This window comes from Ranitomeya imitator, chromosome 6 (assembly GCF_032444005.1).
Source record: "Ranitomeya imitator isolate aRanImi1 chromosome 6, aRanImi1.pri, whole genome shotgun sequence".
Lineage (NCBI taxonomy): Eukaryota > Metazoa > Chordata > Amphibia > Anura > Dendrobatidae > Ranitomeya > Ranitomeya imitator.
In genome coordinates this window covers 441,707,526-441,725,925 of record NC_091287.1, presented here as the reverse complement: position 1 = coordinate 441,725,925, position 18,400 = coordinate 441,707,526, and the positions used below count along the sequence as shown (strand labels likewise).

The following is an 18,400-nucleotide window of genomic DNA, read 5'->3' as shown; positions in this document are numbered from 1 at the left end:
GTTTTCAGGTTCCGTCTGAAGGAGCAGACGGTGGTCGATAGTCGAACGTGTTGAGGCGTGGAATTCCAGAGGATGGGGGATATTCTGGAGGAATCTTCATACGCGCCCTCACCACTGCGTGCTGAACGGACTCCCTGCATCTCTGTCCCGACTCCCGGTGCGGCAGCTTCTTCCTGTGTGAGACCCTCGGAGCTGCAGGCACCGCTGGAGGAGGGTGAGTATGTCGTCTTCAAGGAGGTGGGGGGGAGGTAGGCGGGCAGTGACCCCAGACTTTAAAAAAAACAAACATGCTCTGGTGCCGCCCCCCGTATCCTGGCGCTCTAGGCACGTGACTAGTGGCAAATACGGCCCTGTGTACGGTCAGACACAGCCATTACACAGTACACAGCAGGGATACATTTATAAGATTATCTCAGAACAGGAACACTTTTTTTCATTATGATTCAAAGATCTATTCAATCATAGTGTGTTAAAGTTGGAAGGGACCTCAAGGGTGATCGTGTCTAACTACTTGCTCAAGGCAGCCCAGTATTCACTAAACCAGCTCAGACAGATGTCAAACCAGCCTCTGTGTGAAGACTTCTATTGAAGGAGAACTCCTCATCTCTCGTGGCAGTCTGTTCCACTTATTCATCACCCTCACTGTCAAAAAGATTTTTCTAATCTTCATCTTCTCCCTTTCATTTTCATTGCAAATAATAAGGATGGTACCTCTACAGTGTGACATCTCTTCAGAGATTTGTGGACTGATATTAATTCTTATATAGGCCTTCTTTTTGCAAGCCAATCATTCCCAGATCCTTTAACCGTTCCACGTAGGACATACTTTGAAGTCCGCTCACCATCCTGGTAGCTCTTCCCTGAACTTCCTCTAGTTTTTCAATGTCTTTTAAAATGTGGTGCCCAGAACTGGACACAGTATTCCAGATGAGATCTGACCAAGGAGCAGTAGAGGGGTATAATTACTTCACATGATCTAGACTTTATGCTTCTCTTAAGGCTATGTGCACACGTTGCAGATTTTGCTGCAGATCCGCAGCGGATTGGCAGCAGTTTTCCCTGAGTTTACAGTACCATGTAAATCTATGGAAAACCAAATCCGCAGTGCACATGCTACGGAAAAAAACGTGCGGACACGTAGCGTTGTTTATTCCGCAGCATGTCAATTCTTTGTGCGGATTCCGCAGCGGTTTACAACTGCTCCATAATAGAAATCCGCAGGTGTAAAACCGCAGGTGGAATCCGCACCAAATCTGCAAAAACATTGCGGTAATTCCGCAGGAATCCACAGTGCGGTTTACCTGCGGATTTACCAAAATCAGTCCGGAAATATCCGCACCACTTTCCGCAATGTATGCACATAGCCTAATATATCCCAGAACGGTGTTTGCCTTTTTTGCTGCTGCATCACATTGTTCACTCATGTGCAGTCTGTGATCTATTAGTATAGCCAAACGTGCTGCTGGTTAAAATCAACTTTAAAATTCACTTTGTTCATGGGAAAACCCCTTTAAGTAGCATTGATGTAATATATTACGTTGAATTATTCTATTATTTACCCATGGTGAAATGTGCTTCAGGGATTTTAGTGCCTCCATTTCCTCATTTGTAATGGAGGAAAGAGTCATCTCACCTCTTCTCTGCCAACGAAGAGCTAAGTGAACATTTCCTAATGATTGGGCCCTTGGCTATGAAGAACTCCTATGAGAATGTAAAAAGAAATATTGTATTGAACCCTAAGAAGTTGTGTTTTGAGTGCTTGTCGGAGTTGTAGAAATCTCAACCTCCATGTTTGTTATATTTATGGCTATATCTAAACTAGAGCACGTACTGTATGTTATTATCACTCGACCAGATCTCCAAGTTCTGACCATCTGGTGAGCTTGTGATTGGCTATACATAAGTCCATCTCTCAGAAAGTAGAACTGCAGGGGAGAGTGAAAGCGGCAGCCTAAACCAATCATGGGACAGGAGGCATGTGTCAGGCTACTTGTCATAATGGATCTTAGTTGGCAAGCAATACGATCTGAGAACAATAAATATGCGGTAAGTATCACCTATATAAACTGACCTACCCATCATCTGTATACTGGCAATATGCGTCTAGCTAAGAGTTAGCCTATATGTGGGCAGAAATAGAGCGCTACTAATGACCAGAGGCCAGTTTTACACATCTATGAAACATGCAATGTGCTCTGATCACAATACACAGCCCAACTGTTGGGTCTCCTCACCGGAGCTGGCACACCAGGCTGATTGGGTGGGACAAGGGATATTATGATCCAGGCAGATGTTTGAAAACCAACCTTATATAGTGGTGAAACAAAGACAGATGGGTCACTGGCCACCATGTGTTTATTTCCCAAAATCCACTAGGGTCAATTTCATAGGAAACTAAATAACCTCATAGTGGGAGGCAAAGTACGTGGCAGAAGCACATGCAGACTCAGGGAACAAATTCCATATATAACCCCTTCTCAGATTAGACCCAGGACCCCAACACTTCAAGGCAAGAGTGCTAATCACTCGGACACTGATGCCCACTGGCAATATCTGAACTGTTTCCTAAAAAGATCACTTGGCCACTCAAAAGCTTTTGAAATCCATTTAGAATGCTGTAATGAAAGTAATACCTTACCAATCTTCTGTTCTAAAGTTTACCTAGTCCCCAGCCGGTCCCTGTACATCCTGCACTGTCTGAATGGACATGCAACTTCTCAGCAGTGACTGACATGTTACCAATTCAAGTAGCGCATGACTTTTTGGGTCACTGATCGGTCTAGATGGAGTAATTAGTGCAAGGACAATTAGGGCTTCCAGGAAGTCTCAGAAAATGGAACAGCAAGCATGTATTAATTTAAGGGGGATTTACAGTTCTAGGGTACAGTTTTGTTTTAAAATAAGAAACTCTTCTTTACTCACCCTCCCCGGGTCCAGTACTGAGTCTCCGCTGATGATCCCAGTGTCTCCGATGCAGCCAATCAGAGAGCTAAGTGCTGACACTGTCTACTCGGGCACAGCTGCTAATCTCAGTGACCGCCTCCATGCCACGCCGCATTGATGCAGTAATTGATGCAAAACGAGCCCCGACCAAGTACTGAGTGCATTTACTGAACACACATTTCATTAGGCCAATATTTCGGATTTTAAAATCATTTTTCAAGCTGGTGTTATAAAGTATTCTAATTTACTGAGATAAAGACTTTTGGGTTTTCATTGGCTGTAAGCCATAATCATCAACATTATCAGAAATAACACTTGAAATAGATCACTCTGTCTGTATTGACTCTATATAATATGTGAGCTTAATTTTTTGTATTGAAGAACTGAAATAAATGAACTTTTTGATGATATTCTAATTTAGTGAAAAACACCTGTATATCCTAGCTACATGCATGTCATTTGACAAACGGGTAAGGTTTTTAATATTAGAGTTAGGATTGTCCCAATTACAGTCACCGTGAAGAGTTGGGATGGCTTTTGCATTCAAAAACATGTTAACCAAGTACTGCGTATTATTTTCATGCACTATGCTGCTTATTTATTTACTGCAGGGTATTCAATCATTATGTTTCTGTTTTTTTCTGTTTACTGGCCGGTGTGAACGTGCGCTTACAAGCTACAGGCACACCAATTTATACCCCAGTTCATACCTTTGGTTTTTTTTCTATCCATATCAGTACATAAGATTGCTTTATTAGTTAGGAAACTAACTTTAAATGACATAGAGAATTTCTGTATGCAAAAAATGAAATGATGTTAAAATCGCATTGCATATGGATTGCATACACATGGCATATGGATGCTAGGTGAGATAAATCACATTGTAATCACATGACACTTGTCCTACTTTACTGAATCAACACTGGGCCTTTTTTTTGTACGCTAGTGTGACGCCAGCCCGACAATCACATGGCATGGCAGTCCATGGCAACTCTAGCAAAAAAGAACAGACTTGTAAAGGAGGCATCCAATGATGGTGCGATTATGAAAGGCATCAAGATCTACAGCAAGATCCTTTCTACTGATATTTATCTGTGTAGGTCATATGACATAAAGGGAGCCTGTGACCTCCATAATTGATATTTACATGTAGATATAGGGTTAATCTGTAGGTAAATAGCGTTAAAAACCTGACTACCTGTAACACAGGAAGCACAGCTACAGGGAAAAAATGAACTTATATTTTCCCTGCAGCCACTTGCTTTGAGTTATTCGGGTGGTGCAGGTAGTGGGTACAGTCAACCTGGAACATTGATTGACAGCTGCTCCGCAGGGTTTGTGTGCAGTGTGTATGTACAGAGCTGGCTGTCAATCAATGTCCCAGGGAGTGATTACAGCTGTGTTCACGGTATAGTGAGTGGTGACTGTGACAGCTCCTGGCACCACCCTGATGACTGGAAGAGAGCGACTACAGGGAGGATATAATTTTATATTCTCCCTGCAACGTGCTTCCAGTATAGCAGGATTTTAACACTATTTACCTGCAAGTACAGGGCTAATCAGTAGGTAAACAGTGTTTCTTGAGGTGATAGGTTTTCTTTAAGGAACTGTTCAATGCCTAACGCTTCTCTCAAAGTTCCGCTATGCATAATAGGCTTTGGGTTTACCGTTACCTCTGCATCAGTCCTGCCCAACGTGCTGTGATTGGGCGCAGCTTCTGAACATTTTTGACTAGACAAAAATTTTAAAGGGGTGGTCCGAAATCCAAATTTATTTTCATCCTAAATCCCCTATCTATTTAATGCCATAATCTAAACTATTTTCTAAAATTCTTTAATTTAAAAATAACTATACTATCTATCTGTCTTTCTATTTTTTATTTACAATTTCCTCTTTGATGGCAATTTGTTTGAGAATTCCATTGCATAATGGGATACTCAGTGTCCTCAGGGTGCAGTGGCTGCGATCACTGTCGCAGCCTCTACCCGAAATGAAGCATCACCAATGACACTTGTTTCAGGGGCAGGGCTAGTCACTGCAGGAGTGAACTGTCAGTGTGCCTTGTAAGACACATGCCTGGCTTACAGAAATCATTGCTGTCCCTGCGAATGGGCGGCACTGGTCTCTGCACACTAGGTATTCTGACCATGCGCTCTCATGCTGGCTCATTACTGCTGATCTAAGTCAGCAAAGGAGTGCACTGTCATTGTGCACATTGTGCAGAGACTAACCCAGCCCCAGATGACAGTTTGTTTGAGTATCTCAAAAAAAGCATCATCATAAAGGAAGCTGTTAAAAAAAAAAAAAAAAAAAAAAAAAGCAGTTCGGGAAAGATAGGGAATAATTACTTCTAGTGTATTAGAAAATAGTTGAGATTATGGCAGTAAATAGATAGCGATGTATGATGAAAATTACTTTGGATTATGGACCACCCCTTTCAGAACTCAACATTTCACGACTGTAAGGCGTTTGTTCAGAAGTTTGCATAGCAAGCAAAACTTGTGTGTGAATTCTGCCTTGTGCAGGTTTTTTTCATCATGTTTTTTTTTCTTTTCTAGGAATTGAATCATCGTCACAAGAGAAAAAGGAGAAAGGTAGAAGGATTTCTTCATGAATAATGTATCTGTTTTCTGTGTTCACAATTGTGAGGAATGACAAATGACAGATAATCACAGATGGTGCTATACTTACTTGTAGATTTAGGATGAACAGGCTGGTGATCTGCATGATTTCTGTGCTATTTACCGTATGGGCAGGTTAATTTCCCCACAAGTGTAGCACATTGATGTGAGACTTAGTTTATTACAGTTATGAAGGTACATAATCCTAAACGCTTTATCCCTGTAGTCGTGCAGGTAACGTCTTTTTTAGGCAGGTTCGCCCCAAAACCCTCCTGACAAGGGTGCACAGGGAACTCAAAAGAGTGAATATGAAGATGCATTTCTAAGTAAAAGTACGTTCTTTCTGTGCACATGTCCAGGCCTTTAAACATGTTTTAACACAGAATGGTTAAAATAAGTGACTTGACCATTCTTCAGGTGTCTTCCCCTCGAAAAACACTCTGTACTTTACAGTACAAGTCAATGTCAAGACTCAGAAGATTACCGGGCATCTTTTGGGGCATTTTCACTGCAGAAACTTCTAGTGTTTTCTACTTTGTTGAATGGAGAAGATAAAAATATAATAAAAAAAACATAATAAAATGCCAGTACAAAAGTCAATTCAAAAACTATTGAGAAGCGCTCAAAAAAGCGTCAGTGGTCAAAAATGACAAAGCAAGTGCTCTGGAAACAAAAAGGAAGTTTCAGGACATCTTAGGAAAGATATCACTGGAAAGGCACTGCTGTAGGAGATGAGTATACATTGCTTTTATTTTAATTTGGGTCCCGATTTGATTAAACTGGAGTTGTGCAGTAGTGGATGGACAACCCCTTTAATTCCAGCTTCATGGAAAAGAATGGCACAGACATGCTCGTCTTGCTTTATGGCCAAGTGTATGATTTTGGGTCAAGTTGATTGTTAAAAGAAATTTTAGTATCATGCAAACTGGTCTGTTGTCTTCAGAAGCAAGAGCCACTGGCTAGTTATGAACCCTCCTGACTCGTTGGACGACCAGTCACTAAAGGTACCGTCACACTAAGTGACGCTGCAGCGATACCGACAATGATGTCGATCGCTGCAGCGTCGCTGTTTGGTCGCTGGAGAGCTGTCACACACACCGCTCTCCAGCGACCAACGATCCTGAAGTCCCCGGGTAACCAGGGTAAACATCGGGTTACTAAGCGCGGCCCTGCGCTTAGTAATCCGATATTAACCCTGGTTACCAGTGAAGACATCGCTGGATCGGTGTCACACACGCCGATCCAGCGATGTCTGCAGGGAGATCCAGCGACAAAATAAAGTGCTGGACTTTCCCCAGCGACCAACGATCTCCCAGCAGGGCCCTGATCGTTGGTCGCTGTCACACATAACGATTTAGTTAATGATATCGTTGCTACGTCACAAAAAGCAACGATATCGTTAACGATATCGTTCAGTGTGACGGTACCTTAATAGCAACCAGTGAAGCACATTAGTATGTGCACCCCCATAGAGGCTAAATAATTTTAGAAATATCGTTACTGGTGGGGTCCATTCTCTCGAGACACTATTTTAATGTTGTTGAATGGTGATGCGCTGGTACGTGGTAGACACATGTTACAAATATACAGAGCAGATGTCCAGGAATCATGAGGTTCTGTAATAGCTGTGGTTGGCTTTGATGACGATCTCGTCCCTGAGGACATATGCAATACATTATCACTGTCCAAGCTCATGAGGATTAGTAAATCACAATGTAAATGTGTGACTCAGGAGTAACGCAGCACCATACCTCACCGAGGATTAAAACCTTAAAGTGTCCAGTAGGTGGCCCCAGCAATCAAGCTTTCTCTGAGAGCCATTTTATTTTTATAGGTCCTGGATAACTAAGGAGCATCATTACACCACATTTTATATCCACCTATGTCATTAACATACGCATAGGAAATAAGTGTTTGCTAAAAATAATTAGATAAATGTGTCTGCTTTATCCAAATGATGCTAGAAAAAACATAAATAGGGTCTTATCCAGGTAAAAAAGAATGGTAAGTGTGAATTATATGCTCACCTTATAGGACTATGTCCGCCTTGTATCAGCTGCTGCGGCACCTACAATAATATAGAATGTGACAAGGTGTTGACAGAGCTGATTTACTTTGCACTGCTGATTTTCTGGTCAAGGACCCACGAGTATAGTTCAAAGTAGTTTATTGTCAATGCGTTTCAAAGTCATCAGTCTCCTTCGACTAGAGTTCTCTCTCTCTCTGAAGGTGCACATATAAATACAAGTTTTCCAAAATGGCCGATTTTGATCACAACGAATAACATTAGCTGTTTTTCTAAATCATTTGTTTGGTCTGATGACTGACACAGACGTTCATTATCGTTCAAAACAACGGTCACATGATATTTTTATCAGGTGATGGTCAGCCCGGTCTGCTTCATCGGCTGCAAAAATCCAGTCTGAAATATATTTGGGTCCATTGATGAATGATCGTATAGCTGCCCATTTTCATGTAATGTGTGTGAAGGTCTTAAAGAGGTTGTCTACATTCAGGACAATTTAGTTTTTTCTTTCTGCTTAAATACATGCACTTTGGGGCTAGAAATCATATTTTAAAAAAAATTTTAAATTCAGCATCAAATTCCTTGTATAACATCTTTTATAGAGGCGCAACCGTGCATCATTACGAAGCCAGCTGTCAGTATGTACTCAGGGGTTACTGAAGCAGCGCTTCTATGACTGAAATCTGGAGATCTGGAGGCTGCCAGGTGGAATCAAGTTCTTTTCCTCCCGGTAGCCAGGCTTGCAGCACAGTGGCATGTAGCTTTGTAACACTATTAACCTGCAGATTAGCCCCATATCTGCAGGCTAATAGCATTTGGGGACATGACAGGTTCCATTTAACTATACAGATAGCACCTTTTAAGAAATACTGGTGTGCTCTTAGTCCAGGGCATATTGTGATGTTCAATCTTGCAGCGTGCCTTAGGGTACCGTCACACAGTGGCATTTTGATCGCTACGACGGCACGATTCGTGACGTTCCAGCGATATACTTACGATCTTGCTGTGTCTGACACGCTCCTGCGATCAGGGACCCCGCTGAGAATCGTACGTCGTAGCAGATCGTTTGAAACTTTCTTTCGTCATCTAATGTCCCGCTGTGGCGGCATGATCGCATGGTGTAACAAACGATACGATATTGTATAAGATGTGCGCATAGTAACCAACAGCTTCTACATCGCAAATACGTCGTGAAGTTATCGCTCCAGCGTCGTGCATTGCGAAGTGTGACTGCAGTCTACGACGCTGGAGCGATGCTGGAGCGTCACGGATCGTGCCGTCGTAGCGACCAAAGTGCCACTGTGAGACGGTACCTTTAGCCTTAGGGAACAGAGGAACACTGAAGAGATTGCCTGAGCAGAGAGAGTAGTGCTGAGGAGACAGCCTGAGGAAACAGAACAATGCTGAGTAGATGGCTTGAGGTCAGAGAGGAAAGCTGACTAGACAACCTGAAGGCAGAGAGGAGCGCTGAGGAGGCAGCCTGTTTTCAGACAGTAATGCTGAGGAGATGGCCTGATGGCAGAAAAAAACACTAAGATGGCCAAAACGCAGAGAGGAACACTAAGGAGATGACCTAAGGGCATCGAGCAACGCTGACGAGATGGCCTGATGGCAGAGAGGAACATTAAGGACATAACATGAGGGCAAAGGGGAATGCTGAGGAGATGGCCTGAGAGCAGCTATGAACGCTGAGGAGACGGCCTGATGGCAGAGAGGAACGCTAAGGAGATGACCTGAGATCAGAAAGGAATGCTGAAGTAATGGTCTAATGGCTGAAAGAAACACTGAGAAAACGGTCAGAATGCAGAGAGGAACGTTAATGAGATGGGAGGGACGGGACGAATGCTGAAGAGACAGCCTGGCAGCAGAGAAGGACGCTTAGGAGATGGAATGAGGGCAGGGAGGAACGTTAAGGCGGTGGCCTGATGGTAGATACGTGACGCATTTGTTGCCCCTTTTTGTCTTCTTTAAAAGTTGGGAGGTATGTATAACATGCATACAGCAATATATAACACAAGTACATAACATATGGTAGAAAACAAGTATAACAGTGACTAAATGACTACAGACTGGTGTAGGGAGAGAGAGGAGCCTGCCCGCATGGGCTTACAGTCTTCCAGATGGAGATAATACTCCATGTTTATGCTACATGTCTCTGTTTAGGAAAATGCAGCCAACTATATTTTTGTATACCATTAATTAAAAAAATATTTTATTAATTCATACCGGCCAGGATGTGAGAAGGACACTCTTTTACATTGATTGTATGAAATGAGCGCTTTCCTAGTCCGTCATCAACTATAGGGGTAAAATAGTAATGTGAAATGAACACTACATGTATGGTCATCATTAGCCTGAATACTTCAATAGGTCAACCCTAGAGCTCAAATCCTGCTCAACAGCAATCATACTGTACCCATAGACAACCCACGTGCAGTTCACATATGGGCACTAATATCATTATGTTGTAGAGATACTTTTGATTGTTTTCTCTAAGAAAAGACATCCTAACATTATCTTGATTTGAGTCTTTGGGAATATGAAGTCCCATCATATACTGTCCTTCATGAATAGTGGGTTACATCATTGTGTTCCCCTGCAATGCATGCTATACAAGATGAGGTTTACCATCCCAGCCTTCATCAGCTGAACACTTAATTACACATCACTAATTAGCTATTTACATAATTCTAGATAAATGTTGAATTACTAGTAATCAGGAAATTAACATATGCTTATTTAAGCCATCGCTGAAAGAAAATCAATATTTAATTACATTAAATTATTAGCTTTTGCACACATTTCCTAATTAGGTCTCAAATAATAAGTCAGATTAAAAAGAGCTTCACTTTATTCTTTAGTAGTTCTCCTCAATCGTCTTAATTAGACTAAATGGTAATTAGGCAGCTAGGCATTACAAGAGGAAGTGGTAATCTCTATGTTTCCTACTTTGTGCTGGCAAGGACTGTAACATTCTCCTTTAGGTAGCAGAATATTGTATCTACAGTGAGATATAGGACCGCCAGCCCCCTGACCCTGGAGGTCCAGTGCCTACATGGGGTGCCTTGTCGAAAGTGGTCCCAGAAAAATAAACAATAGTTTTTATCCTTAGATCCCTTGCCCCAGGAAGCTGAGGTAGGGCTACCCACTGCCTAACCCATCAATTGGACCTAAACCACAGATCTTACATTGGTTGACATTCTCTGGTGTTACTGTACACAGTTTTCTCTAGAGTCTCCTCATGGTTAGGGACTGGGGTGACAGGAAAAACTAAACTTGTAATGATGAATATCTACCTATCTTTCTAGAAAAAATCAAGGCATCACCAACAAAAAAAGGGGGTAGGGGTGCAGAGCCTCGCAGGCATAAACCAATCGTCCAATATACAGGTCCTTCTCAAAAAATTAGCATATAGTGTTAAATTTCATTATTTACCATAATGTAATGATTACAATTAAACTTTCATATATTATAGATTCATTATCCACCAACTGAAATTTGTCAGGTCTTTTATTGTTTTAATACTGATGATTTTGGCATACAACTCCTGATAACCCAAAAAACCTGTCTCAATAAATTAGCATATCAAGAAAAGGTTCTCTAAACGACCTATTACCCTAATCTTCTGAATCAACTAATTAACTCTAAACACATGCAAAAGATACCTGAGGCTTTTATAAACTCCCTGCCTGGTTCATTACTCAAAACCCCCATCATGGGTAAGACTAGCGACCTGACAGATGTCAAGAAGGCCATCATTGACACCCTCAAGCAAGAGGGTAAGACCCAGAAAGAAATTTCTCAACAAATAGGCTGTTCCCAGAGTGCTGTATCAAGGCACCTCAATGGTAAGTCTGTTGGAAGGAAACAATGTGGCAGAAAACGCTGTACAACGAGAAGAGGAGACCGGACCCTGAGGAAGATTGTGGAGAAGGACCGATTCCAGACCTTGGGGAACCTGAGGAAGCAGTGGACTGAGTCTGGTGTGGAAACATCCAGAGCCACCGTGCACAGGCGTGTGCAGGAAATGGGCTACAGGTGCCGCATTCCCCAGGTAAAGCCACTTTTGAACCATAAACAGCGGCAGAGGCGCCTGACCTGGGCTACAGAGAAGCAGCACTGGACTGTTGCTAAGTGGTCCCAAGTACTTTTTTCTGATGAAAGCAAATTTTGCATGTCATTCGGAAATCAAGGTGCCAGAGTCTGGAGGAAGACTGGGGAGAAGGAAATGCCAAAATGCCTGAAGTCCAGTGTCAAGTACCCACAGTCAGTGATGGTGTGGGGTGCCATGTCAGCTGCTGGTGTTGGTCCACTGTGTTTCATCAAAGGCAGGGTCAATGCAGCTAGCTATCAGGAGATTTTGGAGCACTTCATGCTTCCATCGGCTGAAATGCTTTATGGAGATGAAGATTTCATTTTTCAGCACGACCTGGCACCTGCTCACAGTGCCAAAACCACTGGTAAATGGTTTACTGACCATGGTATTACTGTGCTCAATTGGCCTGCCAACTCTCCTGACCTGAACCCCATAGAGAATCTGTGGGATATTGTGAAGAGAAAGTTGAGAGACGCAAGACCCAACACTCTGGATGAGCTTAAGGCCGCTATTGAAGCATCCTGGGCCTCCATAACATCTCAGCAGTGTCACAGGCTGATTGCCTTACATGCCACGCCGCATTGAAGCAGTCATTTCTGCCAAAGGATTCCCGACCAAGTAATGAGTGCATAACTGAACATTATTATTTGATGGTTTTTTTGTTTGTTATTAAAAAACACTTTTATTTGATTGGATGGGTGAAATATGCTAATTTATTGAGACAGGTTTTTTGGGTTATCAGGAGTTGTATGCCAAAATCATCAGTATTAAAACAATAAAAGACCTGACAAATTTCAGTTGGTGGATAATGAATCTATAATATATGAAAGTTTAATTGTAATCATTACATTATGGTAAATAATGAAATTTAACACTATATGCTAATTTTTTGAGAAGGACCTGTACATATAAAAATGAAGGCAGCACTCCCAAAATAGAAATTTAGAAAAATGTAATAGCCCAAAGTAACAGCAGTGTTTCGGTCCAATTGAGGACCTTTCTCAAGCTTGAGAAAGGTGCTCAATTGGACCAAAATGTGGCCATCACTGTGGGCAATTACATTTTTCTAAATTTCCATTTTGGAAGTGCTGCCTTCATTTTTGTATATCTATGTAAAAAGAAAAAGACAAAAGCAGCACAAGCAAAACCGGCGTGCAAAGCCTCTCAGGTACATACCAGTCCTTTAACCCCTTAGTGAGAGAGCCAATTTGGTACTTAATGACCAGGCCAATTTTTACAATTCTGACCACTGTCACTTTATGAGGTTATAACTCTGGAACGCTTCAATGGATCCCGCTGATTCTGAGATTGTTTTTTCGTGACATATTGTACTTCATGTTAGTGGTAACATTTCTTCGATATTACTTGCGATTATTTATGGAAAAAAAACGGGAATATGGCAAAAAAAATTAAAAATTTTGCAATTTTCAAACTTAGTATTTTCATGCCCTTAACCCCTATCTGACCTCGGATGGGATAGTACGTCCGAGGTCAGATCCCCTGCTTTGATGCAGGGCTCCGGCGGTGAGCCCGCACCAAAGCCGGGACATGTCAGCTGTTTTGAACAGCTGACATGTGCCCGTAATAGGCGCGGGCAGAATCGCGATCTGCCCGCACCTATTAACTAGTTAAATGCCGCTGTCAAACGCAGACAGCGGCATTTAACTACCGCATCCGGCCGGGCGGCCGGAAATGACGTCATCGCTGACCCCCGTCACATGATCGGGGGTCGGCGATGCGTCTCCATTGTAACCATAGAGGTCCTTGAGACCTCTATGGTTACTGATGACCGGTGGCTGTGAGCGCCACCCTGTGGTCGGCGCTCACAGCACACCTCCATTTCTGCTACATAGCAGCGATCAGCAGATCGCTGCTATGTAGCAGAGCCGATCGAGTTGTGCCTGCTTCTAGCCTCCCATGGAGGCTATTGCAGCATGGCAAAAGTAAAAAAAAAAAAGTTGAAAAAAATGTAAAAAAAAATATAAAAGTTTAAATCACCCCCCTTTCGCCCCAATCAAAATAAATCAATAAAAAATATATATAAAATCTACGCATATTTGGTATCGCCGCGCTCAGAATCGCCCGATCTATCAACTAAAAATAAGCATTAACCTGATCGCTAAACAGCATAGCGGGAAAAAAATTCAAAACGCCAGAATTACGTTTTTTTTGGCTGCCATGACATTGCATTAAAATGCAATAATGGGCGATCAAAAGAACATATCTGCACCGAAATGCTATCATTAAAAACGTCATGGATTCACCCTGGATAAACCAGGGATTCAAGCTTCAGGAGGCTAATTTGCATATTCCAGGTGCCTTCTGGGAGAAGCGAAGTCTCCCTAAGCTAGAAGATCGTTGGGTACAGCCGGGACCAGCTGCTTCGAAAGCATCACCAAACCGCGCGCCGTAAGGAATTTTTGCCTGTAGGACATTATTGCAAGAGAGCTTGGCTGAGTAGATTACACAAGAAGGAAAACACACAGCAAGTCAGCAGGATCTAGGAGCAACATGGCAGATGTGACAACCTACATGGTGAGCTGCAGCATGTGCTACATGTTCACAGATCGACCAGAAGAAGAATCCAATTTCACCTGTCAGAAGTGTAGACTAGTGGCCCTTTTAGAAGAAAAGGTGCGGGGTCTGGAAGAAAGAATAGCAACTTTGAAACTCATCAAAGAGAATGAAGACTTTCTAGACAGAACAGAAGCATCTCTACTGGTCACAGAAGGTGCAAAAAGTGTCAGAGAACCTCCAAAAGCAGATGAGTGGAAGCATGTGACCAAAAGAAGCAAGAAGACCATGGAGAAATCACCAACCACACAACTGAAGAACCGATATCAAATCTTTGTAGAGGATGAAGATGGCACACCTAAGAATGAAGCAATACCAGCAAGCAAAAAAGAAAAGGGCACACAGCAACAAGTGACAGCAAAAAGTACAGCCAAGAAGCAACGAAGAGTGGTGGTGGTGGGAGACTCACTACTGAGAGGCACCGAAGCAGCCATCTGCAGACCGGACATAACTGCAAGAGAAGTATGCTGCCTTCCAGGTGCGATGATCAAGGATGTGACCGATAGGATACCAAAGCTCTTCAGCTCCAAGGACGTCCACCCATTTCTTCTGATACATGTTGGCACCAATGACACGGCAAGGAAGGACCTACCGACAATCTGCAAGGACTTTGAAGAGTTGGGGAAGAAAGTAAAGGAACTGGATGCACAGGTAGTTTTTTCTTCTATCCTTCCAGTAGACGGGCATGGCACCAGGAGATGGAACAGGATCCTTGATGCAAACAACTGGCTAAGACGATGGTGCAGACAACAAGGATTTGGATTCCTGGACCACGGTGTGAATTACTGGTATGATGGACTCCTCGCCAGAGACGGACTACACCTCAACAAACCTGGGAAACACACATTCGCCAGAAGACTCGCTACACTCATCAGGAGGGCGTTAAACTAGAAGAAGAGGGGACGGGAAGAAAAACATTAGACTCAAACAAAGACGACCCAGGAAAACATACTCAGAAGGGAGGTAAGAACATTTCTAAAACAATCCACAGTGAGGAGATTGGAACAAAACAAAATCCTCTAAACTGCATGCTCGCAAACGCCAGAAGCCTGACAAACAAGATGGAAGAACTAGAAGCAGAAATATCTACAGGTAACTTTGACATAGTGGGAATAACCGAGACATGGTTAGATGAAAGCTATGACTGGGCAGTTAACTTACAGGGTTACAGTCTGTTTAGAAAGGATCGTAAAAATCGGAGAGGAGGAGGGGTTTGTCTCTATGTAAAGTCTTGTCTAAAGTCCACTTTAAGGGAGGATATTAGCGAAGGGAATGAGGATGTCGAGTCCATATGGGTTGAAATTCATGGAGGGAAAAATGGTAACAAAATTCTCATTGGGGTCTGTTACAAACCCCCAAATATAACAGAAAGCATGGAAAGTCTACTTCTAAAGCAGATAGATGAAGCTGCAACCCATAATGAGGTCCTGGTTATGGGGGACTTTAACTACCCGGATATTAACTGGGAAACAGAAACCTGTGAAACCCATAAAGGCAACAGGTTTCTGCTAATAACCAAGAAAAATTATCTTTCACAATTGGTGCAGAATCCAACCAGAGGAGCAGCACTTTTAGACCTAATACTATCTAATAGACCTGACAGAATAACAAATCTGCAGGTGGTTGGGCATTTAGGAAATAGTGACCACAATATTGTGCAGTTTCACCTGTCTTTCACTAGGGGGACTTGTCAGGGAGTCACAAAAACATTGAACTTTAGGAAGGCAAAGTTTGAACAGCTTAGAGATGCCCTTAATCTGGTAGACTGGGACAATATCCTCAGAAATGAGAATACAGATAATAAATGGGAAATGTTTAAGAACATCCTAAATAGGCAGTGTAAGCGGTTTATACCTTGTGGGAATAAAAGGACTAGAAATAGGAAAAACCCAATGTGGCTAAACAAAGAAGTAAGACAGGCAATTAACAGTAAAAAGAAAGCATTTGCACTACTAAAGCAGGATGGCACCATTGAAGCTCTAAAAAACTATAGGGAGAAAAATACTTTATCTAAAAAACTAATTAAAGCTGCCAAAAAGGAAACAGAGAAGCACATTGCTAAGGAGAGTAAAACTAATCCCAAACTGTTCTTCAACTATATCAATAGTAAAAGAATAAAAACTGAAAATGTAGGCCCCTTAAAAAATAGTGAGGAAAGAATGGTTGTAGATGACGAGGAAAAAGCTAACATATTAAACACCTTCTTCTCCACGGTATTCACGGTGGAAAATGAAATGCTAGGTGAAATCCCAAGAAACAATGAAAACCCTATATTAAGGGTCACCAATCTAACCCAAGAAGAGGTGCGAAACCGGCTAAATAAGATTAAAATAGATAAATCTCCGGGTCCGGATGGCATACACCCACGAGTACTAAGAGAACTAAGTAATGTAATAGATAAACCATTATTTCTTATTTTTAGTGACTCTATAGCGACAGGGTCTGTTCCGCAGGACTGGCGCATAGCAAATGTGGTGCCAATATTCAAAAAGGGCTCTAAAAGTGAACCTGGAAATTATAGGCCAGTAAGTCTAACCTCTATTGTTGGTAAAATATTTGAAGGGTATCTGAGGGATGTTATTCTGGATTATCTCAATGAGAATAACTGTTTAACTCCATATCAGCATGGGTTTATGAGAAATCGCTCCTGTCAAACCAATCTAATCAGTTTTTATGAAGAGGTAAGCTATAGACTGGACCACGGTGAGTCATTGGACGTGGTATATCTCGATTTTTCCAAAGCGTTTGATACCGTGCCGCACAAGAGGTTGGTACACAAAATGAGAATGCTTGGTCTGGGGGAAAATGTGTGTAAATGGGTTAGTAACTGGCTTAGTGATAGAAAGCAGAGGGTGGTTATAAATGGTATAGTCTCTAACTGGGTCGCTGTGACCAGTGGGGTACCGCAGGGGTCAGTATTGGGACCTGTTCTCTTCAACATATTCATTAATGATCTGGTAGAAGGTTTACACAGTAAAATATCGATATTTGCAGATGATACAAAACTATGTAAAGCAGTTAATACAAGAGAAGATAGTATTCTGCTACAGATGGATCTGGATAAGTTGGAAACTTGGGCTGAAAGGTGGCAGATGAGGTTTAACAATGATAAATGTAAGGTTATACACATGGGAAGAAGGAATCAATATCACCATTACACACTGAACGGGAAACCACTGGGTAAATCTGACAGGGAGAAGGACTTGGGGATCCTAGTTAATGATAAACTTACCTGGAGCAGCCAGTGCCAGGCAGCAGCTGCCAAGGCAAACAGGATCATGGGGTGCATTAAAAGAGGTCTGGATACACATGATGAGAGCATTATACTGCCTCTGTACAAATCCCTAGTTAGACCGCACATGGAGTACTGTGTCCAGTTTTGGGCACCGGTGCTCAGGAAGGATATAAGGGAACTAGAGAGAGTACAAAGGAGGGCAACAAAATTAATAAAGGGGATGGGAGAACTACAATACCCAGATAGATTAGCGAAATTAGGATTATTTAGTCTAGAAAAAAGACGACTGAGGGGCGATCTAATAACCATGTTTAAGTATATAAGGGGACAATACAAATATCTCGCTGAGGATCTGTTTATACCAAGGAAGGTGACGGGCACAAGGGGGCATTCTTTGCGTCTGGAGGAGAGAAGGTTTTTCCACCAACATAGAAGAGGATTCTTTACTGTTAGGGCAGTGAGAATCTGGAATTGCTTGCCTGAGGAGGTGGTGATGGCGAACTCAGTCGAGGGGTTCAAGAGAGGCCTGGATGTCTTCCTGGAGCAGAACAATATTGTATCATACAATTATTAGGTTCTGTAGAAGGACGTAGATCTGGGTATTTATTATGATGGAATATAGGCTGAACTGGATGGACAAATGTCTTTTTTCGGCCTTACTAACTATGTTACTATGTTACTATGTTACTATATGTCATCACGGCACGCAAAAAATAAGCCCTCAACTGACCCCAGATCACGAAAAATGGAGACGCTACGGGTATCGGAAAATGGTGCAATTTTTTTTTTTTTTTTTTTTAGCAAAGTTTGGAATTTTTTTTCACTACTTAGATAAAAAATAACCTAGTCATGTTAGGTGTCTATGAACTCGTAATCACCTGGAGAATCATAATGGCAGGTCAGTT

General features: G+C 42.2%; 1 protein-coding gene across 5 annotated transcripts in view; it reads left to right on the top strand.

The window, feature by feature from the left end:
* ASPH (aspartate beta-hydroxylase) overlaps window positions 1–18,400 on the top strand; it is a 223,983-nt gene that overhangs the window by 129,876 nt on the left and 75,707 nt on the right. For all 5 annotated transcript variants that reach the window (XM_069731394.1, XM_069731396.1, XM_069731393.1 and 2 more), the window contains one exon: window positions 5,502–5,537. In XM_069731394.1, coding sequence (XP_069587495.1) covers window positions 5,502–5,537 — 36 coding nt within the window. The remainder of the gene's footprint in view (window positions 1–5,501; window positions 5,538–18,400) is intronic.